A 26,405-nucleotide genomic window follows, 5' to 3' on the forward strand; every position below is an offset into this window, starting at 1 on the left:
TATCTTCTAGAAGAGACTGAAAAGGGAAAGACGCTTGAGTTTGTGAAATGTCAAGGTCACAGTCCTGCACTGCCTTTGCATGTTCAATCCAAACATCCATTAGAAACCAACAGGCCGAATCCAGCAACATCAGCTGCCAATACACCTGCCAGCCCCAGACCACATTCAGTACCCAATAAAACCTAAATTACATTTGATTGTTCTGCTCGTACGTAAAGTTTCAGAAATGCATCCAACGGCATTCATTTCGCATTTAGAGGTCTAATAAAAAGTCTCTTTTTAACAGCAGTGGGTAAAGTTTTCCAACACATACATCTAGCTTTTCATCATCGCAAACCCGCCGACTGTTGCGAAGGGTGACAACATCGCAAACAAAACAGGATGAAACGCTCAGAAAGAATCTGTTGTTTCAAGTGGAGCTAGATGAAAATGAGTCCGCGGTGATAAATGGCCGAATGAATTTGAACACTGTGAGATATTCCCTGTGTGCGCGGTCATCCTGACTAATGTGACATGACTGGAGAAGTTTAAAGCTCACAGTCAATCACCGAGAAGCTAATTCTAATTCTTGTGTACATTTCCATAATCCATCATAATCCACGAGGGAGCAGTTGTTATAATCAAGAGACAAATTTCTGTTTGCCTGCTGCCAAAAATAATTTAAAAAAGCAACTGTGAAAATGAGCTCTCCAGCTAAATGATGAATTAGACTCTCTGTGAGAACCGAGTTCTCCTGGGTTACCAGCAGCAACTGCAAATAGAAGTATTTCCACGCTCTTTTTTTAAAGCCACACTTCCTACAGAATCTAATATGTACCTCTGAGAGATTCTTTGACCTCAGTTTTCATGCGATCCATTGATTTGGCTCTTAAAGTCAAGCTCTGCGACTCTAAATGCACATTTGAGACTGATCTGACCTCTCGGGTTAAACAAGTTTTTGACTGAAGCCTTTCATCAGAAAGCACAAACGACCCAGTTCTTCTGTAAGACTATTCAAACTGGTATATAACTACACAACTGACACGTCTTAGCTTTGACAACTTCTGACACATTTCTGACATCTTAGCTTTGAAAGATGGGGTTTTATTTTACAAGGTTAGAAACTCAAACCCAGCAAGAAGAGATACATGATTTGGAAAAGGGGAAAATAATAAAAAAAAATATTTTATATTATATATATATATATATATATATATATATATATATATATATATATATATATATATGTGTATGTTATAGATAATAATAATAATAATAATAATAATAATAATAATAATAATTTGTATTATTATTATTATTATTATTATTAGTGTCATTATTATTATTATTTTACTAAATAAAAATACAAAGTTAAACAAAAGCAAAATTTGAAATATTACTACTGTAATGTTTCACTGTAAACTCAAGTACACTGAAAGGATTTGTGCTAGAAATTGTCAGAAATTGCTAAACTTTATTATTTATTCTAAGATATAATTTATATTTACAGAGAATATGCATGTATTTCATTGAATTAAACGAATTGAAGTAAACTCATTTCTAAATTTACAAAAAGAAATACTAAAATAGCATTTTATTTCAAAACATACTTCAATAATCTTTATTTACTATGTTTTTTACTATTATTTACTACTATTATTTTCATTTTTAAAAATATTTTTTACAGTGTATTGAACAAAAGTAATGGCAATTTAGTTTTACATTACAAGTGTTAAAATACAATACTAATATTTATGGCTGTCTAAATTTCATCATTTTCAATTGTTACAAAAAGCACTTTTCAATTTTGGTTTTATTATTATTATTATTATTATTATTATTATTTACATTTATATTTGCATTTACATTTCTCAATTTAGCAGACACCTTTATCTAAAGCTACTTACAATTATGAAGTAATTAATCTGAGTTAGTAAAGTTATTAGTTATTAATTTTGCATCCTTACCAGCAAGAAATAAATGTAATAGCTTACAATTTCGCTTAATGGTCAAAGTAAGGGAATAAAAAGTTATCACAGTTTAATTAAAGCTTAAGAAGACAAACATACATTATTTGATTATTTGTATTATTCTTCTTTTTTTTTTTACTAAATAATAAGTAATATTATTATTATAACTAAGTAGTAGTAGTAGTAGTAGTAGTAGTATAATTAATAACGTTTCTTAATTATTTTATTATTTGAATTAGATGCATCCAACATGCATCACTTACAGTAAGAAAAGCAAACGTGCATTAAGAAAGTAAACAGGGTCAATTATTAATTTAATGTGCATATTAAATAACATCAGTGCAGTGAAACCCAATCATATCCAGAGAAAGCAGTCATACTAGCGTGCTCTGAAACATTCGAGTTAAATCAAGACAGTTGTTGCCAAGAGTGTTGAAATCATCATAAGAAAGAATGAAAATGACTCATTAGATCTCCTTCATCCAACATCGCTGCTTCATTTAGGAACGTGTTTTTCCTCCTGCAGTTCACTTTTATAATGCAGTAAAAATTAAATAACACTTGAGAAAAATCAAGGTTGCTCTTTTTAAAGGCCTCGGCAATGAGAGCCATTTCCAGCAAACATCTGGAAGCGAGCAGAACTTTGTTTGTCCGTGTTTATTCTGCTTCTCAAGGAGATGGGCCAAAATGTCTGAGCTTGCCTGGATTTCTGAAAATGAAGGATTTTGAAAAGAAAACGAATCATTACTCGTGGGTCACATCTCCAATCACCTCATCATATTTAGGGTGATTTCTACAGGGGAGCTCAGACGCGGCCAGCGCCTGCATTAAAAGCAGATGAATAGAGCCGGGTTCAAGAAGACTGAAAGAGTCAATGTTTACAGAATATGAATCACTGCTGGATGCTTTTCAAAGATGCTTTTCCAACTTGTGTTCCATGACATTGTGGGAAACTGTGAAGCCGAGGAACACCTGCTCTTCACCAGTAATTAGGCAATTAAGATTTACTTAGTGTTAAACTAGGTAACATCAAGCCTTGTTCATGAAACATGAGCGGAGCACATGTCTGTGTACATTGTTTCTAAATCTCTGCTTATAAATCACATTTGAATACTACGATAATGTTCCTTGTATTTATATCAGCACCGCTACTGAATCTACAGCACAAAACATACAGACTGTGTAGAAAGATTCTTCAACTAATGGCTTAGTTTATAATAAACATCCAACAAAATTGTGTAATCTAATTCCAAATGAGCCTTATGTGACTCTTTTTAGAGAATAAAAACAAACACAGAGTAAATAACATTAGTTCAATTCCCAAATAAACCGATGCTAAAACATTTTAGTGAATCAAAACCATACAGTGCAAGCCAGAATCCAAACGAAATACCACCAACTGAGTCTTACGCTATGAGCCAGGTCTTTTTTAGTTAATAAAGTCTCTGAAAATCAATAATAAAAAATTCTATGTAAACAAATTTTGCAAGAAAAATTATTGTATTATTGAAATGACTAAAATACTCAAGCATTTGGAAATTGAATTGTTTCTTTAAAAAAAAAAAAGTATTTCTTCCTCAAAACTACTAGTTAATTGAACAGTCAAGCTGGAACCATTAATCAGAAGCAGAATCATAATAATTTCATTATGATTCCCATCCCTAGGGTTAAACCAGAATTCTCTTATTAGCTTTGTTGCTTATAATTGGACCATTACAGTTTGTTGTGAGTTTTGCAAAATAAAAAAAAAAATGAACAAATAAAAATAATTAAACATGAAAAATGACTACATATTAAGCAACAGTTTAATTTAGTATCATTTATATACTCTTATCATATTTATTCATATTGTTTGAATTTTGTTTGAATTTGTTTTTATTTGAATATTTTTAAGTTTTCTTTTTTAGATTATATTTTTGTCAGTTTTACATATTTCTATGCAAATGTAATTTACCTTTAGTTTTATTTCAATTAAGAAAACTGGTTTTCATAGTTTTACTTTTAGTGAAAAAAAAAAATAGATGAAAATAAAACAAAAATCTAGCATAAAATAAAATCTACATTTCTTAATTTGCTTTCTAATATAATTGTTTTATATTCCTGGTATTGTGTATTGTGACAATTGTTGGCTCCTCTTTTGTACATTGCTCTGGATAAACCATCATGTAAAATGTGACAATTACTTATAGCATGTCAGTAGAAGGCATTTTAAATCAGCTGTGGTAATAATTTGTAGTCATTCTGCTCATTTTCTGTAAACGTTAATTGTGCTCACCTTTGTCTTGTTGCTAACTGTCACTGATGAAACCACCAATTGTTGTAAAACTATTCGTTCCCAAACTTTACGCATTTTGTGATTTACGAACCATTTACACAGAACTGTATTCTTCTCATGTTTCATGATCAAGACCCACTGAAGATAAAATCCCTCTGGTGGTTTTCTGCTTGCAAAACACTGTCAGTGTGAACGCACCTTAAGTGGGGCATTTAGGAGCAGCAAGTCAACAGGTTCTTCAGCCTGAGGTGATGACTACTTAAAAAGCCCTCTCAGAATCATCGTTTTCATAATTGCTTTCACACCCATTCACATGAAGGCCTTTAGTTATGTGTACTTAATGACAGCGCTATTCCCTCAGAGCTCCATGCAACCTTTGAGGCTAGGAAAGTTCACACAGGTAAGCACTTTACTCAGAGAGCCTTTGAAAATGAGGCCGTGTGCTTATGCATTAAACATTAAGTCCCTGTAGACAGGGCGAAAAAGAAAAACACTCATTTAATCGAGTCCGTTTTCCCAAGAATTCCAATTAAATATCTAAAATTAAATAAAATCCTTTGCGGCAGTGAAATCATAAAGCCCATCTCCTCTCTCTCTCTCCCTCTCTCTGTTTTTAAAGATAATACCAAGTGGCCATGGGAATCTGGCACGACTTTAAACAAGCGGTCGGCTTCTCCTCTGTATTCTGGCTGCTGATTTGAATGTCAGGAGTGATAAAGGAGGGTCGAGAAGGAGGAGATGGACGGAGGGGGAACTAATCATGCAGTCTTCACGCACACGTCCATCGGCCCTAGAGGCCACGTTTATGAACCTCGGTGAAATGAAACACCAGACAGCGGCCCATCACTCTCAAGAACAGCGATTATAATAATAACATGAAGAAACCAGATCTCAAAGTTAGTAAATATGCTAGCAGTGACAACATCACAGATATTAAAGAGAAGCATGTGGCGCTCTGATTTTCAGGCCTGACCCGCAGGCGATACTGAGAAGGAGTTTTCATACGTCTGTTCTTAACAGATGGTTCAGATGATTGACGTTTCCTGACGTACGCGTACACTATTTATTTCCTGCCTGCGTCGGAGCTCGAGGAGAGCGCCATATTGACTTGCGTTCGGAAAGGGTTTCAGCCTGAGTTCAGAGAGAATGTCAATCACACCTCACTGATGACCGCCAGTCTCACTCCTTGCCATTTCTCTGCTATCACTTCTGCTAGCATGTGTATGTAAATCCACAGATAAGACGACATTATACGCAACATACGTTCATGCAGGGATAAACCAGAGATGCTGTCACCAGAATGCGTTTTGGGAAACTGAACAGAATCGTAAAGAGAGAAGACTGTTAATTTTTTAACAGTTCATTTATTCTTCAGTGTCTAGCCGTAATTGTCCGTCAAGTCAGGTTGTTCGCTGCTGCATCTCATAGTTGGAAAAAAAGGGAGGTGAGGTCTTGATTTGAAATTCTCTGTGAAAATATCTCTCATCTTGAGAGGTTCGAAACACATTTCATGTTTACACTATGAAAAAAAAAAATACAATTGATTCAATCAACCACCAAACCACTAATTTAGCTATCAGATTTGCGGTCTATGAAATTCTAAATACAGTTCTCAGGAGGGAATTGGTAGGCAACCAGCTATTTATCCAATTTTGTGGAAATTATGTATTAGTATTATAATAATAATTAAACAAATATTTCTCTTTACACCAAAATCTCCTTCCTAGCAGTGTAATGCAGCATGATGACATAAAACTGGAGTGAAAGAGTGTACATCTCCTCTAGCTCCTGTCATGAAAGAAGTCACCCTAAGGGTGTCAGTCCTCTTTCAAACAATCCAAGTCAGGTGAAAAATGACAAATTCTTTTCACATTGACATGGTTTACTGCATAAAAGTGAACTGTAGTTTACTGTAAGCATAAAAGTAAAAGTTTTGTACACTACTATTAATAATTTAAAAAATTCTTCAAAGAATCGATGCTTCTATTCAGCAAGTAATGTAATATAATTTCTGATGATGTTAATAATTTACAATGTAACTATGTTCTGTCTGAATACTCAATTCTGATTGGCTGGCAGGTATGCATTCAAACTTGAAAGACTCGCAGACATTGCATTACATGTAATTAATTTAAGCAATTTTCATCCCCCTCTCCTTCTCTCTGGATAATTGAATAATGATTAGTATGATTAATAATTATATTGTATTCAAATATTAATTAATGCACTTTGCATTTAGAATGGATGGCTCCTGAAATGAACAAAAATCCAAAAGTACATCAGCGAATGTCCATCAGCGAATGTCTTGTTTGTAAAAAAAAAAAAAAAAAAAAAAAACGAATTAATAATTAAAATGTTTTAACTTGAAACAAACAATTCTGGCCAAAATATGAGTTCATAATCCATAATAACACTTCCTACAGTGGAAAAGTCCATCTCCTCGTGTCCAAAATCAATCGACAAATCGATTTCAAACTGTTTTGGACTGTTTTTGCGTGTTAACAGTGCTTGATCTGTGCATACTTCTCTCCTGATTCAGATAAGATGACTTTTTTACTGGAGGAATCATTATTATGGATTATGGACTCATATATTGGCAAGAAGCAACAGTCTGAAGTTAAAAACATGTTAATGATAGATTTGTTTTCTACAAATATGTAGCTTTTGGCTTCTCCAGATGTTAATTGATGGAATGGAGTGGTGTGGATTACTGTGATGTTTTTATCAGCTCTTTAAACTCTCATTCTGACGGCACCCATTCATTATAAAGGGTCCATTGGTGAGCAAGTGATGGAGTGCTAAAATTCCCTAATTCTGTTTCTCAAACTCATCTACATCTTGGATGGTCTGAGGGTGAAGACATTATCAGCAATTTTTCATTTTTGGGTGAGCTATGGTTTTTAAGTACATGGAGTCCATTTTGACCATTCACACATAGACTAAGATTCAGAGCCCTGATAAGAGCCAAAAAGTTTGTGAAGAGCCTGAGACAACATGTTTTAAATTTCCCAAAACAGCAGCTCGATAATCGTTTCAAGAGACAGATGAGTCTCTGTTTTGAGAGCTGATGTTTGGTGTTTGTTCAGGGGTGGGTGGTTACGGATGATATGAGAAAGCGTGGGACAGACGGAGAGAAAGAGACACAGATCAACACACACACAGCCCGCTGTATCGCTCGCTCACTCGCTCCCTCTCCGCAAATACTCTCATGCTGGAGAAGGTGGGCAGACGGATGCATGTGGCTTATCCATCTCTCCCAGGGCATGCTGGGTAAAGCTCAACTCCTGCCGGCTGACATAGACCTAAGCCACACAGAGCTCCCGTCTCTCCACGGGGCCACACACACGGACAGGGAGGGGGATTTACTTACTCATATTTAGCTGCGTCCATTGATAAAATCATATGAGAAACTTAAGTGTGGCTTACGGCTGATTCTATCTGAGCTGAGCCTGTGTATGCTGGGAGGTTGATTTATGTTAGAGGTCGATGATTGATGTCACGTCCAGCACATACTGGGACTCGGGGTGGATGTGCTGTCATACTGACAGTATGATGCATGGATGAGCTGTTGCCAGGGAAACTAGACTAATGTGGTGCTGCTAAAGGGTCTATATTAACATTAGGTGCAAAAAAGATCCACCAGGAAATAGCATGTATAATTTGTTCAGTTTTCAAATACGTTGTCCCTACTCCAGTTTAATATGCAGACACAACTACAATTTGACTGGAATGGATTTTTAATATTGTTTTTAGTTTCTACTTTGGATTTGTTCTTACGAATTAGCTTATATATATATATTAAATTTAGTTTCTTTTTGTTTTTATTTTAGTAAACGTTTCATAATAGCGTTAGTATTTTTAGCACATCAAAGTTTAAGTTAAACTGAACTGGCAAAATGAATAAGTTAACTGAAGTTTATAAGCTTACTATTATTATCCTGTGTGACTGTCAACTAAATCTACTAAACAGAAATATTAAATGAAAACAAACTTAAAAAACAAAAACACTCAAAAGTTAATTAGAAATTCTGGGAACTGAACTGAAAAAAAAAGAGTTATAAAATAAGCTGAAAATTAGCTAGTAAAATGAATTAAATAATACAGATTCATTTTATTTTTTTAAGTTGCACACAGGAACATATTCAAAAAGCTAATAAAATGACAAAGGCATATAACGAAATTGCCAAAAAATAAACTATGATTAAAATGCAAACTGAAAATATGAAATTAAAAGCAAACTGAATTTGAATAAATTCTATAACACGTTTGATATATCATTTTCATTTAATGCAGGTTTGTAGGCATACTTAAGGTTTCAAGTTTTATAAAACTATCACGTTTTATTTGATACCATTTAATAAAAACTACAAGTTAGAGTCACGAAAAATGCATTTTAGTTTACTTTCAAATGTTTTGTTGCATTCAATTTCATTTGAACTTTCTTTAGTTTCTGTTTTCGATAATAGCGCTTATTTTGGTTGCTGTGTTACAGAATATGCTGCAGAATAAGCTAACTTTCTCCAGCCAAATGAACTATATCAATCACAACCTAACAAGTTAGTTCACATTGCAGAGCATCGGCACCAGAGATCAGATTTGATGAGGCTGAGAAATAAATGAAAGCTGGTAAACCATAAATCTACGGTATGACCGTTAAACCTTCATACTTCAGGTGTGGTTTATTATAAAGAAAGTATGATATGGAAAATATGAGAGGTTTTGACAGCTCCTTTAAACAGAGCTCATGTCAAACCATCTGAAAATCCTCTACTGCTCCCTAGCGGAGCACACAGCCGTTACCACTCATGAATTCAGGGAGAGCGAGCTCAGTGTGCGGCCAACCCAACGAGTCTGGCTTGCTGTGCTGTCACGGCACGACAGTGACAAGCTTCCTGTGCTTAGAAGAAACAAGGGTAAGACAGACAGCCAGGAAAATGGAAACTAGAGGAAACAGAAGTTCCTTGCTGCTCGGAGTCATGAAGATGTCAAAAAAACACATCATTTACACTGAACGCTATCAAACTGATGAAAGCAGCTACGTTTTCCACCCCATTTCCATCCCAGCGACCTCCTTTAAAAAATAAAATCCCAGAAGACAAACCCGTTCGACTCCAAGAGTGAGAGCCGAGAGTAATTTTCTATCAGGAAGACTGTTTTGGTGACGTCTTTGCTCGGATCATCTCTGTACTTCCCTAATTGGAGTCTACAGGCTTCCGAAGCTCCTGCTTGCATTAGCCGTGTCTCGTCAGCAGTCTCTCCACTGAGGGGACAGTTAAAGACCTATTTCAGCCTAAAAAAAGAGCAGTCCAGATGGTCGAAGACTGCAGCGGATACGTCTTAATCCGCAGAGTAGCATTTCAGGGATCTCTGCCTCAGACGAGTCGACAGGGCAAGCGCTAATTGGCAGGAGGACGGCTAGAAATAAAAAGGGACATCAATGAAGTAACGAGGTTGACGGCGTACCTGACAGTGAGGATGGGGGTTTGAGCAGCCCATCATGGCTCCTTTATTCTCGAAGATCTGAAACACGAAAGAAAAAATCATTACGTGCTTTCAAAGAACTCAGACATAACAAGCCACGGCAAACTGTATACAAGTGTACAGAAACACACTCAAACAGACAGGTGCAGACAAAACACGCACTCTGTTATTGAGACATGAAGAGATCAGAGCACATGTTGCTGTTTAAAAGGAAACATCCTGTCGAAGGGAGTTTTAAGACTTCCTGGCACCTCCCTCAAGGGCGATTCGAGCAGGATCTGCCCTTGACTACTCCACTTGATAAATATTGACTCGGCTAAAGTCGCCGCTCTTCAGGGTCTGTAAATCGCAAAGATGAGGCAGCACACATGCTCTGATGTGTTTAACAGAGAGGAGATAACCACCAGTGTTAACCGAGGAGTCGCTAACCGGGATAAACTGCAAGAAATGTAGAAACGGCCCTGGAGATGCTTCTCGAATTGAACCTTGCTGCACCCTAAAATAATGATTTGCTGTTTCAAGACAATCGCATGCAATTATTTTACGAGGTGGTGAATTTGTATGAATTCAAACAATGGGACCTGTACAGGTTTTTTATGAAAAACAAGCAACTAAGGGACGGATTAACTAAACATATTAGCGTAAGAGCGCAATTCCATAAAAGCGCCGATGGGAGGTGAAAATAATGCGGGTGATTTACTAACAATCCTCACATGAAAGAACACAGACACATCCAGATCATCTCCATAATGACCAAGAGCAGCGCAAATTACTGCCTGCTTTAAGACATGCGTTTTGGCTGTTAAATAATAATAATTAGTAAATCGTGTTGCGTGATTCATTTAAATACTCTCCTCCCATACATTTTAAGATTAAAAGGGAAGCTCTTACCAATGCATATTCAAAAAGGTGAGTCGCAAAAATAACGGTCCATGACTTTTCAGTGCTAATTTACCACTGGGTGTCTAAATCCATAAAGTCGTTTTTAAATGTTGAATGAGTGTTTGCGCTGACACAAACTGATAGTTAATCTAGCCCTATACCTCTAAACCTAACCATGTGTGGCGCATAACGGTGGCAAGATTGTATTTAAATGCTAAATATACACGAATGCCATCCCAATGTCATAATTTCGAGTGGGAAAAACTATGTTTTCTTTAAGTCACGAGCTGCTGAGGTGGTGGCATGTAAGTGAGAAAATACATGAGGTGCAATACATACCGTGACTCTACTGATGGCAAATTTGATCAAATAAATGTTTTTGTTTTTGTTATATAAAAAAAAAAAAAAACTAGCTAAATTGAACGTACAAAATGCAACAGTATTGTAGAATATACACTGCCTGCCCCCCCAAAAAAATTACATAAATAAAAGTCATTATTTGGAAAATTAATAAGATAATAAATTTGAAAATCCGAATGGATTTTTAAAATTTTTATTTACAAATTTTTTACTAGGCAATGCGTAATGATTGAATTTACAGCACCTTCAGAAATTTCATAAAATCACAAAAAAGGCAAAAATATAAACTTAAAAAGGCGATTATAAAAGGTTGCTCCAGCCAAAGTGACTTGCACACAGCATAAGCAGATGGCACAAAAAAAAAGTGATTGTACAAATGAATTATCCACCAAATCACCAAAATGTAAAATAGTTGCACATTTCCATGAGCGTGTGTTGATTTGTTTGCATGTGCATCTTTCAACAAATTACTGAAGAAAATGTTCATTGGAAAAAGGTTTTTGTGGGGAATTTTCAACATTGATAATGAAAACAATAAGAAAAAAGGCATGTCATGGACCTGTTTTTAATTAAGTTAACTTTCTCACATCAAAAAAAAACCGTTACAGCACATTGCGTTCTAACTTGACATGGCATTAAAAAAATCTACAAAAACAAGTAATTTGTCGCAACACATGCGAGACCACACAAAGCAATCAGAACATATTTTAATGTTTAATATGCAGCTGTGTAGAATTACTGTATAATTTGAACCAATAGGATTTCACAGTGTGGACTCAAAATGCTTGTCACAGGCCCAGGTTTGGACACGGTGTTAAGTTACAGATCCGGTGTCCCTGGAGAAACCTGAGGTTGGCACTGTGCCGTAATGCTGTAAGTCTGCAGCAATGCCAGCTCAGCAAAAGAACTGAAAGTGTATTAGTACTTTAGAGTAGTAATAAGCACCCCTAAGTATGGTGATATGAAATCCACTTTATTATTATTTTTTAAATTTTACCCAAATTCTGTTTTTGTGTAAAAAAGAAAGAAAAATCTGGATTCTTTTATTATTTTTTTTTGGACTCTGGACTTACATTTTAATAATCAAAAAGCATGTCTAATTAATCGAAATCATCGCACTTACACAATTAAATTTTTACTAAATGTTTAGCAAAAAACATATACATTTTATTATCCTGTGAAATTTTAATAAGAGAAACATATTAATGTCACAATTTCTTAAAGTTAAGCTTCTTAGCTTCTGTGTGTGTATATACACAATAGTACAATGATACAAAATACAAAATGCTCATGCAGTGACTCTCTCAGAGTAGCTGGAGATGAATTTCATGTGTTCATGTCGTCCTATGAGACGCCAGAGGCTGAAAACACCACGAGCATCACGCAGGCTTCAAGCCAAACACAGGCATGCAGGACATTTAAATAGTCTTTTTGCAGTTTAATATTCATATACACTAGTTTATATCGCTTCTTTTATTTTATATGTACTGACCTACTTTTTTTTTTTTTTCAGACAAAATTTGACAAATTCTGCATTATTTAGCAAATTCCATTTTAGTGACATGATTCCATCCGTGTTTTAATTCCACATCACAGAAATCATAGGGCTCTACTTAAGGTACTGCTATAAACCTTTTAGGTGTAATTAGGGTACTAAGTTACTTCTTTTAAGTTCTATCTCTAAAAGTAACATTTTTGCTTCTTTTTTTCTGAGCTTGTACAGACACAAGCAAGCGAGCACCACAAGAATGCAATCCCTTCTCAAGTACAGTTCAGTGCTGATAGCTTTGATAGCATAATCTGTTCCAAAGGTGAATGGAGGTCTTACAGGTTTGGAACGACATGGGGGTAAGTGATTAATGACATTTTCATTTTGGGGTGGAGTATCCCTTTAATGACAGAATTCTCATTTGAGGGTAAATTAACCCTGTAACTGATGGCACTGCTCTCCTTGATAGTTTGTAGCTGTTATGTATCGTACATCATTAAAAGTACATTATAAAAGGTGTTGGTACACAGCCATATCTTTAATGTATATTGGATTCCTGCACTCCAGGAGAATACACTTTTCTTGTTTTATTTGTTATTGGATGTGTTCTATGCTCCTTTGGAGTCAATGAGTGTCCTCCCTTTATTATTTATCAGTTTGTGGGAAAACTGGAGAACTAGTAGTTGGTTTGTAAGGACAACTGTTGTACACAGTTATTTATTTATTTCTCATAGCAGTTTTAAGTCAGTTACATAAAAATAAAAAGTTGATTGGACTCATTACCCCTAATCTGAGTGTACAGTGTGACCATAAAATAGACTCAAGCACAGAATTAAAATACCCCTTAGCTAACTGCTAGTTGTTCAGACTAGTTCTGTGTTCAAGACACTATCTTTACATAGAAGCTATTTTATGCAAATGGACCCAGTTATCCAAAAACATTTGATTTTGTGTTTCTTTCACATACATTCTTGTGAATGTGGGACAGTGGGTGCAAAAAGATGTGCAAGTTTACTACTGAAAAGCAACTAGTAAGAGACTTAACAAAATGACAAAAAAAGCACAGACTGTACCAGTAATGACTGGACAAATTCCATACAGTTATATGAAGGTTAACCAGTCCTAACAGAGGCCAATAATCTATTAATGTTAAGGAATAGAAGAAAAAAGGGTGGAAAATAGTCATATAAAACTAAATTATAACTGTTTTTGGCACATGAAGTATAACTAACATTATAAGTGGACTTCAGAGAAAAACATAAAATGATAAAGTGTGTAGGATTCTGTACCTTTAAGCAGAAAACCTTCGTTAAACTGAATCTATAGTCTGTCAAAAAGCCACTGAGGCTCAGAAACTCTCTCACGCTCATAAGTTAACTATCTTTTGGCACAAACATCTTAATTCACTGCATTCATATCCCTGAACCCGTTTGAAGTGCTCCATTATTCCCCCGCAGGAGCATTAAAGTGTCCAGAGAGGCCAGAGGAGTGCTCCACACTGCCTGCCATTGATCAGCACTGAGACACCCTGACGGAAGAACATCTCCCAATTGATCCAATTAGTGCTGATGAGGAGGACTGGGACAGGACCCGATCGAGCGCTGTCCCTGCCTCCGTCTCCTTTAAACACACACTCTTATGCAGTCACATCCCCGTGACTCCACGGCTTCTAGAGAGAACGTTCCTTTAGGCAACAAATGGTGCAAATGTTTCATTAAGTTGCTACACCCCCCAGAGAGTCACAGTGAGATAAATGTCTGTTATTTTAAGATGAGTCATGTTTCTTAAGGCTGAGTTTTAGTGCAGAGTAAATTAAAATGCTTTGCTTGTGAATGCAAGGTAACAGGTGTACCAAAAAAAAAGAAGAAGAAGTGAGAGGACGTACGAACCTGCACCCACGTGTACTCAGCCCCCAGCTCTACGATCAGATCTGCCCACTTGTCAATCACTTTGCGGATCTCTGCGGGCGTCATGAGGGGGAGGGTGATGTCAGACCGGGGGTGGAAACACATGACCTTACTGAAAACAAACACACAAGATTCGTTTAACACGTCTTCTTAACAATATTTTGGATAGATCTATGTCTGTCTGTCCATCCGTTTATACATCCATCTATCCATCCGTCTATCCATCCCTCTATCTATCCATATATTTAACCATCTATCGATCTATCTATCCATCTGTCTGTCTATCCATCTGTCTGTCTATCCATCCATCCATCCATCCGTCCGTCTGTCTATCTATGTATCATCCATCCATCTATCCGTCTATCCATCCGTCTATCTATCTATCTATCCATCTATTCATCTATATATATATATATATATATATATATATATATATATATATATATATATATATATATATATCCATCTGTCTGTCTGTCTGTCTGTCTATCCATCCATCCATCCATCCATCCATCCATCCATCTATCCGTCTATCTATCTATCTATCTATCTATCCGTCCGTCCGTCCGTCCGTCCGTCCGTCTATCCATCCATCCATCCATCCATCTATCCGTCTATCTATCTATCTATCTATCCGTCCGTCCGTCCGTCTATCCATCCATCCATCCATCTATCTATCTGTCTATCTATCTATCTGTCAATCTATCTATCCGTCTATCTATCTATCCGTCTATCTATCTATCTATCTATCTATCTATCTATCTATCTATCTATCTATCTATCTATCTATCTGACTACTATCTATCCATCTGACTACTATCTATCTATCTATCTATCCATATATCCGTCTATCCATCCATCTATCCGTCAATCTATCTATCTATCTATCTATCTATCTATCTATCTATCTATCTATCTATCTATCTATCTATCTATCTATCTATCTGACTACTATCTATCCATCTGACTACTATCTATCTATCTATCTATCTATCTATCCATATATCCGTCTATCCATCCATCTATCCGTCAATCTATCTATCTATCTATCTATCTATCTATCTATCTATCTATCTATCTATCTATCTATCTATCTGACTACTATCTATCCATCTGACTACTATCTATCTATCTATCTATCTATCTATCCATATATCCGTCTATCCATCCATCCATCTATCCGTCTATCTATCTATCTATCTATCTATCTATCTATCTATCTATCTATCTATCTATCTATCTATCCATCTGACTACTATCTATCTATCTATCTATCTATCTATCTATCTATCTATCTATCTATCTATCTATCTATCTATCTATCTATCTGACTACTATCTATCCATCTGACTACTATCTATCTATCTATCTATCTATCCATATATCCGTCTATCCATCCATCTATCCGTCTATCTATCTATCTATCTATCTATCTATCTATCTATCTATCCATCTGACTACTATCTATCTATCTATCTATCTATCTATCTATCTATCTATCTATCTATCTATCTGACTACTATCTATCCATCTGACTACTATCTATCTATCTATCTATCTATCTATCCATATATCCGTCTATCCATCCATCTATCCGTCTATCTATCTATCTATCTATCTATCTATCTATCTATCTATCTATCTATCCATCTGACTACTATCTATCTATCTATCTATCTATCTATCTATCTATCTATCTATCTATCTATCTATCCATCTATCTCACATTTCTCCAGCAGTTATGATCTAAGCAGCATTCATCATAAAACATACAGTAGATGTTACACTTCACCTTTGAAAATCATCCCGACAGAGTTATGAATAAACACATAGTGTAATTATGTCTGCTCTCGGCCCTGAATGAAACCCAACAGCTGTGCAAACTTCCCAAACTCTCCTCTTTCAGGCTTTATGTGGGGCAGCCAGTTCCCTCTATTAGGCGTCCTTGACTTGTTTGCGCCTGGAGCGCTATTCTTACTACTTTGAAAACAATGTCAGATCCCAGTGCATTAGAGTTGAGCGTCAGTTGGCAGGGTATGTGTGTTTGCGGCCTGCTCCGCTAATTAGATGGTTTCACACACAGGTGCTGTTTCAGAGCTCCGTCTGTACCTCCTGGGTGTCTGTAAAGTTCTCTTCTGCCTTCAAAAATAGTGCATAAAATGGTCCAGTGTGGAGGAGATAAAACTGAAATCTCTAGGGATCAGAGAAATCAGGGTAAGAGACAATCTAATGGTGTCTCTCCCTTAAAACATGTCCATGTGATGATCACTGCTCACATACTGTATAATGGGCCTGAATGACTTTGTACAAAGACTTGTCTACCTCTGTCACTTCTTTGAGTACTGCACCACCTAGTGTTAACAATATGACATGACCAGAAAGAGAAAGGGGAATACAATTTTTGACAAATTATTGTACTGATTAGTCTTTAGCCTGCTGGTATAATCAAATTATTTTTCAGCTAAGAAGTTGGGAAATTTAAAAGCATTATACAACTCAAAATCGTATATTATGTATGATGTATACATTTAAATATGTATGAATATAAATATACATATTAATATTATTACTTGTATAATATTAACAGAAAGCAATAGCTTTTCTAAATACAACGTTTAAATGCTTAAATACAAAAATCTAAATTAAAAATATCAAAAAATTCAATCAAAATGATGAAGCAATAAAATGTAATACAAAAACTAAAAATGACAACAACAACAAAAAAAAAGGATATTTAAAATATAAATTATGAAAATGTAAGAAATTCTAAATTAGGATCAAAAATACCTAAAATAAAAAATAGATAAAAGACAATGGTATTTTTGTATGACTGTAAGTGAACAGCCAGTACATTGTGTAAATTGTTATTTAGCAGACATTTCATCCAAAAGACTGTAAGTGCACTTACCATGAAGTCACTTTTAAGCATTCAAACGTTTTAGTTACCAGCCCAGATTTTTTAATAACTCAAGTCACACTGGTAAAGATATACCAAAACACAAAACCAAAGTAAGAATATGAAAAACTGTGATTTCATAAATAACAATACATAATACACTAACAAGCACGATGCTGATAAAGCCTTGATTTGACTCAAACTCATTGCTACAACATTTAGTTATTTCCTCTCAGCTAACGTTTTCCTGAGGTGATGCCAGCAGAATCAATTTCTACACACAGTGTGATTAAACTCTGGGAAATAGTTTATTAGCAGTGCTACAGAGGGACCATGAGCCACAATAACAGAGATAACGCACTGTGCTGCAAAATATCCCTCAGTGCTCTAATCTATGGCTATCTGTGTTAATGTACCAGAGCGATAAGCAGTCAGTTCTCAGTCCCACACACACACACGACTTCATACCAACCACACCCACTTCTCCTTCTGTCCCCTCACTGAGGCAAAAGTATCCAAACTTCTCCTCTCCAGCCATCCTATAACATGCCCTCTAGACCCAATCCCTTCACACCTCCTCCAAGCAATCTCACCTACACTCATAACAGCACTCACACACATCATCAAAATATCTCTCCTCACAGGCAGCTTCCCCACTGCATTCAAGCAGGCTCGGGTAACCCTACTGCTCTAAAAACCTACATTAAACACTTCTCTTACAGATAGCTACAGGCCTGTCTCTCTCCTTCCATTCATAGCGAAAAACCTCGAAAGAGTTATTTTCAACCAGTTATCATTGTTTCTTCCACAGAACAACAAACTGGATGCTAACCAGTCAGGTTTCATGAGTGGCCATTCAACGGAGACTGCACTACTGTCAGTCACGGAGGCCCTGCAGATTGCAAAATATGATTTCAAATCATCAGTTCTTATTCTGCTGAATCTATCTACTGCTTCTGACACTGTCGATAATCAGATCCTTCTGTCTAACCTCTCATCAATGGGCTTCACAGCGATTCCACTTCGCTGGTTTGAATCATATCTTACTGATAGATCGTTCAGGGCGGCCTGGGGAGGGGAGGTATCCAAAGCACATCAACTTGTCACTGGGGTTCCTCAGGGATCACTTCTAGGACCCCTCCTCTTCTCCATATACACGACATACACGACGGTCCCATCATACAGGCACATGGCTTCTCTTACCATTGCCATGCTGATGACACACAGCTCTATATCTCATTTCAACCAGATGATCCAACAGTAGCTGCATGGATCTCAGGCTGCCTAGCGAACATCTCGGCATGGATGAAAGAATATCACTTACAGCTCAACCTGGCAAAGACTGAGCTTCTTGTCTTCCCTGCCACTCCAACTCTACAGCATGATTTTTCCATCCAGCTAGGCTCAATCTTGCAGGTTTGCACTGCACAACATCAGAAAGATCAGGCCGTTTCAAATGCAGCATGCTGCACAAATTCTTATCCAGGCCCTTGTCATTTCTAGGTTGCACTATTGCAATGCTTTTTGGCTGGACTTCCATCAAGCACACTCAAACCTCTTCAAATGATTCAGAATGGCTCAGCACCCACCTACTTCCACTCACTACTACAAGTCTACATCCCCTCCAGAAGTCTGAGATCCGCTGGTACCATCACAGAGAGGCTCAAAATCACTTTCCAGAACATTCTCGTTCAACATTCCTGGCTGGTGGAATGATGGCTGGTGGCTGAAACAACAGCTGAAAACTCATCTCTTTCTAAATTACTTGACTTCATCTTAAAAAACAAACAAACAAAAAACTCTTCTTTATTTATTCCTTCGTTTTCTAGCTTGTACTTATTCGAACAATGTCTAAAACTTGGTATTACGAGCACTTCCTGTGTCTGTTTGCCTCTTTAAGATTAATCACTTTATGTATCTCCCAATTATAAGTTGCATTGGATAAATGCGTCTCCAAAATGACTAAATATAGATGTAAATGAAAAAAATAAATAAATAAAAATATATACTGTTATAAGGAAAATGAAGAATAATGTAAAATTGGGAGGGTGGCATGGACCTGGTTAAAGATCTGGGCGAGTAAGGACCAAGAGGAAAGAACCTACTGTAAGTTTCTTTGGATAAGCATCTTTTAATCCCCCTTTTTTTGTTGTTGTTGTTTGTTTGTTTGATGCCAAAGATCCCCCAAATGTGACGATCCCCTTTTGAGGGAACCCCCCAAAAAATAGTTGCATCTATATAATGTAATCTTATAAAGATCTATTATTATAGCTGTAAAAGGGTATCTGGAAAATATTTACTTTCTATTAATTGGATTATTTTCCCCCCACCATTTTGACTAAAATGTTACATTTATAAATCTACAGAAACAGAAAATTATGGTTGTGAATGAACAATTGCAATTGATCAGATGATTTTCAAAAAGACTATATATATATATATATATATATATATATATATATAATGCATTTATCAGTTTATTTATTCATTATTTATTTATTTACTTAGTTATCTTTAACTTTATAAATAAATGTATTTATTTAAAGTTATTTATATCAAATGTATTTATTTATTCGTTATTTGCATTTATGTTATAAATGTATTTATTTATGTATTTGTACTACATAATAATAATTTGCTTATTAAATATTTATTTTTCATTTGTTTACACTCTGTCACAATTTTATTTATTTTTTTTGTCTGTGGAATGACCTAGTACTCGCCTAGTGGCTTCGATTATCATAGTTGTTTACATTATCATATATCTGCTCATTTAGAAAAGTAACCGCACACCTCTCTGTAACAAGTCACAAAATTTATAAAATCCTTCATCTCTTACAAACAGTGCACAATGAGACTCATGCCTAATCTGAATATTTAGTCTTAAGGGTTGTTTGTTAACAGTAACGCCAGCAGTACTAGTTGGTCATTTTCGTTCTTAAAAGAAGAAGAAATAAACTGTTCTCACCAAACACCTCTGGCTGCTTTGCTTTGGAAAAGTGGATGATGATCTGATCCTAGAACCAGTAATAATACAGATGATCAGCAAACTGTTCAAACATTGAAATTAAATGCTTCACTAGCATACAGATCATAATTGCACATTAAAAGTTTTACAGTTAAACCCTGCAGGAAGTTAGCAGTAGATATGACTCTGAACTGAAGTGAGGACTGAATGGGACTGTAGATCATACCGGGATCTGGAGCGTCAGGCTGGAGAGCAGGGAAATCATTGTCAAACATGAACGTGCTGTCATATTCAGGATTCACCTGCAATAAAACAGAGGAAAACATCCCTGAGCGCTCTCTCTCCTTCAGTTTGCTCTTCCTCAGCTTGACATAATATCCGATTAGACAAGATGCTTCCAGCCAAACGGATATCTGAACAACGTGAAAAAGTGAGTTCAAGAACTAATCTGAATGTGAAGTAGCCTGGCAACTTTCTGTATTTAATTAATCATTAAATAATAATGTCCAGGAATGAGAGAGTCGGCCAAGAACATTCGTCAGGCTTAAATAAACTATGCCAGTGAATATCCATCGCTGTATAACTCACACGGGCAGATGGAGAGAAATGTACGTTCAAGGAAAGGATATCACCGCATTTTTCTGCTTAGTCAGAGAATGCAGACACATCACTTTCCACAGAGAAGACACTTTCATCTGTCTTCGTATAAAAAGCTCCCATGATGCCGCAGGCTGAGCCAGAGGTGTCAACAGCCTATAACTAGAAGCTCATGAATGTTTAAAATCCTGTAAATGGACCGTTTTATAACAATCTGATAACTCTCTATGACATTGCCAGGCTTTGACAAGGCTGCATTTATTTGATAAAAAAATAAAAATAAAATAATAATAAGTGAGATAGTATTACAAATGTAAAATGACTGTTTTCTATATATTGTTAAAATGTAATTTATTCCTGTGATCAAAGCTGAATTTTCAGCATCATCATACTCCAGTCTTCAGTGTCACATGATCCTTCACAAATCATTCTAATATGCTGATTTGCATATTATTATTGCACGAGCAGAAAGGACAGTGAAGATCTCTTGAAGAAACAGAACAAACTGAGACAGACTCAATCCAGAAGATCTGTGGCAACGTCTCCAAGATGCTTCAAGAAACTACCTGCAAAGCTATAGTACTGTTAAAAGTACTAGCCGTCTTGCTCACCTGTCCATTAGCCCTCACGCTGCCGGGACAGAGGGGGTTGTGTGGGTCGTGTCGAGGGATGTTGTCCTCTGGGGGTTTCTCCACCTGTCCTTTCCACGGACGCTTCATCCGGTGAGCCGAGACCAGAACCCAGGAGTCCCGCAGGGGATTGTACCTTAAATGCTGATGCTCTGAAACAAAGTCAAGAATCATGTGAGATTTGATTTGAAAGGTAACAGGCAGAACTTTGCCACTCAGTGTGTTCATTTCTAAATCACAAACCACAAATAATCTTTTTATGGTCTTTTTAAAAGAGCTTGTAAATTAATTTTGCAGGACAATTTGACAGTTTAAAACAAACATAACTTTCATAAAATGAAATCCCAAGTACCCTATACTTATTTTAAAGCATCGTGATAAACAATAGCATATATGAAAAATACTAAAAATTTATTTTATTTTAGAATGACTCTTAAAGTGAACTAGTAATATGACTTTGAACCATTTGAAACGCTTCATTGACCAACTGTCCAAACGAACCGATTCGGTAAAATGACTCGGACTTCCCACCGAATCACATGAATCACATGATCTGCTTCGCTACGGAGCCAGCCGTCACGTGACACATCTATCAACTAGAACATTTTCAGCGGATTCAAATCAAAGGAATAGTAACAAAAACTGATTATTGCATGGTATTTAAGTTTTCTCTGTGAATCACGCAGAGTTCAAAGCTGAGAACATAAATATACACAAGTGTCAACATGTCAAAACATTCCTTACCTTTAGGATCAAACGTGGGTTTACTGAAACTGTCCATTTTACTGCTTAATATAATCTCCCGAGCTTACGAAATATATCCGATCACAGTCACGGGGATTTTAACATGAATCAATTGATTGTTTCTTTCTAGAGGTTCAAGTTTTCATTTGACCTCCCTCCTTAAGAGCCTCACGTGAACAGTGCTGCGCAAATAAAACGCAGTACTTGGCTTCTAAAGATGAATAAACCGAACTGTGCTGGCACTGTTTACAGGCTCCCCGAGAACATTACTAATACCACATACATAAATACATTCATTTATTCGATATGTTTCATTGTATCAATAAAAGCTGCTTTGTGTATTTTGCGTATTTTGGTGGTTATTTGATGATAAACATGCACCGCCTTCTTCCGTATAGCGCCCTGAGCGATTTCATTGGACTAGAACTCCCCGCTTGTGGCACCCGATTGGTTGCCACCGACGTGACGTCACCTCGCGTCATCGCCCGTCACCTGTCATGTGTGCCATCATGCTGTTCGTCTGAATGAAGTCTTGTTTAATGTCTTTCGCAATCTTAGTCAGCGGTTTACTTTCAAACAGTCGTTTTTACCCGGTTTAAGATGTCTGTAATACGCTTTATTCTAAAAACGGTGGTGGTTCTCGGGTTTCTGGCGTTGACAGTTCAGTTTATAAGATACTGGATGGCAAATAAACAGTATGTCTTTACAAAAGAAGATGTTGCCAGGGTAGCCAAACAGTATGCAGGTGAGTTCTATTCTGAAGTCACATCTGTTGACATGATGTTGCAGTAATTCTTGTTCTTAGAAACACAAAGCTTCAAAGTTGTATTCAGGTAGTTATATTGTCTGTCTAAAAGAGTTGTTTAAAATATATTTTGAGCTAATAGCACATCTAATAACATAACTCTCCATTAATGACTCTTCCCAGCTTGTCAGTTGTCTGATAGATGTGTAAACCCAGTCAAACTGGATGTGTGATCTGTGTGTGTGTGTGTGTGTGTGTGTGTGTGTGTGTGTGTGTGTGTGTGTGTGTGTGTGTGTGTGTGTGCGCCTCAGGCCAGGACCACGAGCAAGCCTTCTCTAAGGTGGTGCTGGAGCTGAGGAAGAGGTACCCGGGTCACATCCTGCCCGATGAAGACCTGCAGTGGGTGTTTGTGAACGCGGGCGGCTGGATGGGCTCCATGTGTCTGCTGCACGCCTCTCTCACAGAGTATGTGCTGCTGTTCGGGACGGCCATGGACACAGGCGGACACTCGGGTGGGTCAAGAACATCTCCAGGGCATGTGTGTCCTCAAAATTAATAGAAAGAAAGAAAAAAAAATAAATAAAGAATACTATAGGATCGTATGACTTTTTGCACTCCAACATTATTCTTTTTTTAATATTTATTACTAAGTTCGAATTAACTTGTTGCAGAATAATAATAATTGAAAACAATTGTGTACAGCTGTATTATATAGAATATAAATTAGTATATAATGTTTTACTCTAATGCTGTAAAAAAAAAACTATTGATAATAATCACCATCAGCAATAAAGGGAATTGAAAACAAAAACGAAAGAAATATTTTTAAATAAAAAAATGGTCATATGATCTTAATAGACAAAATATGTCAAATTTTTTCTATTCCCAATTTCTTTTCTTTTTTTATGGTGGTGGAGGTGGTGTTTTACCTTAGCTCTTAACTAAAATGAAGTAAGTTGAAGTTGAAGTATTACTACAATTAATAGGACTATAAAACTAAATTTTTCTAATTCATTTATTTATTTATTTATTTTTCGTTTTTTTACATTTTAGTAATTTATTGACAGTTTAAATTGTATGTGTAATTTGAAATCGATCTATAAAATATTAATATTAGATGAAAACATATACTTAAAAAAATGTAATTAAAATTAATAAATATAGGGTAAATATATCAAATGAAGATACATAGAAATATCAAAGTCCAAAATATAATTAAAAAAAATATATATATATATATAAATATAAATAATGACTAAATGACTGAAATAATAAATAATGACTACAAATATAAATAAGTCCATTTCAAAATCTTGTTGGCATATCTTGGTGTATAAATAATACTAAAGCAACACTGTTATAATTTTAATTATTTGTGACCCTGGACCACAAAACTAGTCATAAGGGTTGATTTTGTTGTTGTTCTTGTTTGTTTTGTTTTGTTAGTATATGACAATATTTAGACAATATTAAGATACAACTTTTTGAAAATCTGAAATCTGAGGTTGCAAAAAAATATTTTGAAAAACCATTACCTTTAAAATTGTCTAGAAAATTAAGTCCTTAGCGATGCATATTACTAATCAAAAATAAAATAGTGTTTGAAAAGGTTTTGATATATTTACGGTAGGAAATTCCCAAAAATATCTTCATGGAACATGATCTTTACTTAAAATCCTAATGATTTGTGGCATAAAAGAAAAATAATTGATTTTGACCCATACAATGTATTTAACTGTGCTACTTATGAGTAGTTTAAGATTTATGAATTATTGTGATAAATTAAGATCTTGAAAAAAACAAGATCTACACATGGATATTTATGAAAAGGTAAAAGAACCAACATCATGCCTTACTTCCCAAACGAAAATAACCGTGAAGCATATTTTATTGGATTCCACTGTTTAGAGGTGTGTCTTACTGATATATTTAAAAATGTATCTCCTGAATGTATTTTATATTTAAAATTTTTGTCTAGTGTACATCTGAAATGTCTTTTATAACCTTTTGTGAATTGTGTACCTTGTATAATTTATTCAGAGATCGCCATAAAAGTATGGCATAAAAAAGTGGAAAGATAGATAAATAAATAACGCACATTTTTTTCCCCACATCATATGTGTGCTCCAACAGTAAATGCAGCAATGCCACCAAATCTGGCTGTTTTTCCACATTAGGGTGTCTTGTATTCTCACGTTCCTCCTTCAGGTCGTTACTGGGCAGAGATATCAGACACCATCATTTCTGGGACCTTCAGGCAGTGGAGAGAAGGCAGCACTAAAAGCGAGACGTACTATCCAGGTACAGCCAGCACACGTCTCATCCGCACACACACACACACACACGTGAGTCTGACGGTGGGGTGAAGCCTGTGTTTGTGGTGGCAGGAGACACGATCGTGCACGCGGTGGGAGAAGCCACGTCAGTGCAGTGGAGCGCCGGGACCTGGATGGTGGAGTACGGCCGAGGATTCATCCCCTCCACGCTGGGCTTCGCTCTGGCCGACACCGTCTTCAGCACACAGGACTTTCTGACTCTGTTTTATACTGTACGTGTTTATGTGAAGAGTATGATCCTGGAGGCTAGCACTTTCCTCACTGACACCGGCGTCCTCTGAAACACACACACACACACACACACACACATCTCTGAGTTATTCTGATGACTGACCACAACATCAGCTGTGCGTCTGCCACACCCTGGATCTATGGAAAACACTTCTTGTGATTACTTTTCCAATGATTGAAGTTTTATTTTCCGTACTGTACAAAGAGTTTATCAGATGACTTTTCTAAACGTGAAACACAGTTGTGGTCAACACAGTGTTTGTGTTTGAACGTGGCAAGATGTTTTAGCAGCTCCATACTGTCTTGAAACGGTTATTACGAGGTATGGATAAAACAATCAAAAGGTAGCTTCCTGTATTTCCAGATCACACTCTTTTCACATTAAATATACTAATGAATATTAATTGTTGCTTTATTTTTCATGAGATACATTGTTCAGAACTGATCTGTCTCCTGTTCAGCCCGCAGTCGCTCCAGAATAAACCTATTAATTGGTATTGGTGAAGTCTTTTATTTAAAGTTATTTAGAAATTATTTTGTTTGTTTTCTATTATGTATCTGGCAAATACATTTCTATCGTGTATCTGTTAAATAAGGAATGTGACAAAAAAAATAATATATGTATGTATGTATATATATATATATATATATATATATATATATATATATATATATATTTTATGTACAAAGACTTATTTTTATTTCATTTTTTATTTATTTTTATTTATACATTACTGAATTTGCTGCTCAAGAAGCATTTTGTTATTATCATCAGTGCTAGAATGTTTTTGCTACTAAATATTTTTTGTGGAAACAATACCATTCAAAAGTTTGGGGTGAGTAATGTAATGTTATAAATTATGGTTTCCACAAAAATATTATGTCAGCCGAGCTCCCTTTGGCTGCCCACTGACCA

General features: G+C 35.9%; 2 protein-coding genes across 2 annotated transcripts in view; one reads left to right on the top strand and one right to left on the bottom strand.

The window, feature by feature from the left end:
• The window catches only part of galt (galactose-1-phosphate uridylyltransferase), a 116,316-nt gene extending 93,785 nt beyond the window's left edge, over positions 1–22,531 (bottom strand). The window contains exons 1-6 of the mRNA XM_052567177.1: positions 22,178–22,531; positions 21,416–21,585; positions 20,434–20,509; positions 20,208–20,256; positions 14,326–14,455; positions 9,688–9,744 (exon numbers count right to left, since the gene is read on the bottom strand). Of these exons, the coding sequence (XP_052423137.1) occupies positions 9,688–9,744; positions 14,326–14,455; positions 20,208–20,256; positions 20,434–20,509; positions 21,416–21,585; positions 22,178–22,214 (519 nt within the window). The 5' untranslated portion in view covers positions 22,215–22,531. The remainder of the gene's footprint in view (positions 1–9,687; positions 9,745–14,325; positions 14,456–20,207; positions 20,257–20,433; positions 20,510–21,415; positions 21,586–22,177) is intronic.
• Positions 22,532–22,649: 118 nt separating this feature from the next.
• Positions 22,650–25,986, top strand: sigmar1 (sigma non-opioid intracellular receptor 1). The gene is made up of 4 exons (XM_052567178.1): positions 22,650–22,922; positions 23,234–23,434; positions 25,131–25,223; positions 25,310–25,986. Exons 1-4 carry the CDS (start codon positions 22,778–22,780, stop codon positions 25,537–25,539), a joined length of 669 nt encoding a protein of 222 aa, XP_052423138.1. The 5' UTR covers positions 22,650–22,777; the 3' UTR covers positions 25,540–25,986.
• Positions 25,987–26,405: the final 419 nt, after the last annotated feature.

This window comes from Carassius gibelio, chromosome B10 (genome assembly GCF_023724105.1).
Source record: "Carassius gibelio isolate Cgi1373 ecotype wild population from Czech Republic chromosome B10, carGib1.2-hapl.c, whole genome shotgun sequence".
Classification (NCBI taxonomy): domain Eukaryota; kingdom Metazoa; phylum Chordata; class Actinopteri; order Cypriniformes; family Cyprinidae; genus Carassius; species Carassius gibelio.

Bases quoted from the DNA above. Each gene is read 5' to 3' on its own strand.
- sigmar1 (XM_052567178.1), top strand. From the start codon at position 22,778: ATGTCTGTAATACGCTTTATTCTAAAAACGGTGGTGGTTCTCGGGTTT. The intron at 22,923-23,233 runs GTGAGTTCTATT...TGTGCGCCTCAG, and splicing joins GGTAGCCAAACAGTATGCAG to GCCAGGACCACGAGCAAGCC. The intron at 23,435-25,130 runs GTGGGTCAAGAA...TTCCTCCTTCAG, and splicing joins GGACACAGGCGGACACTCGG to GTCGTTACTGGGCAGAGATA.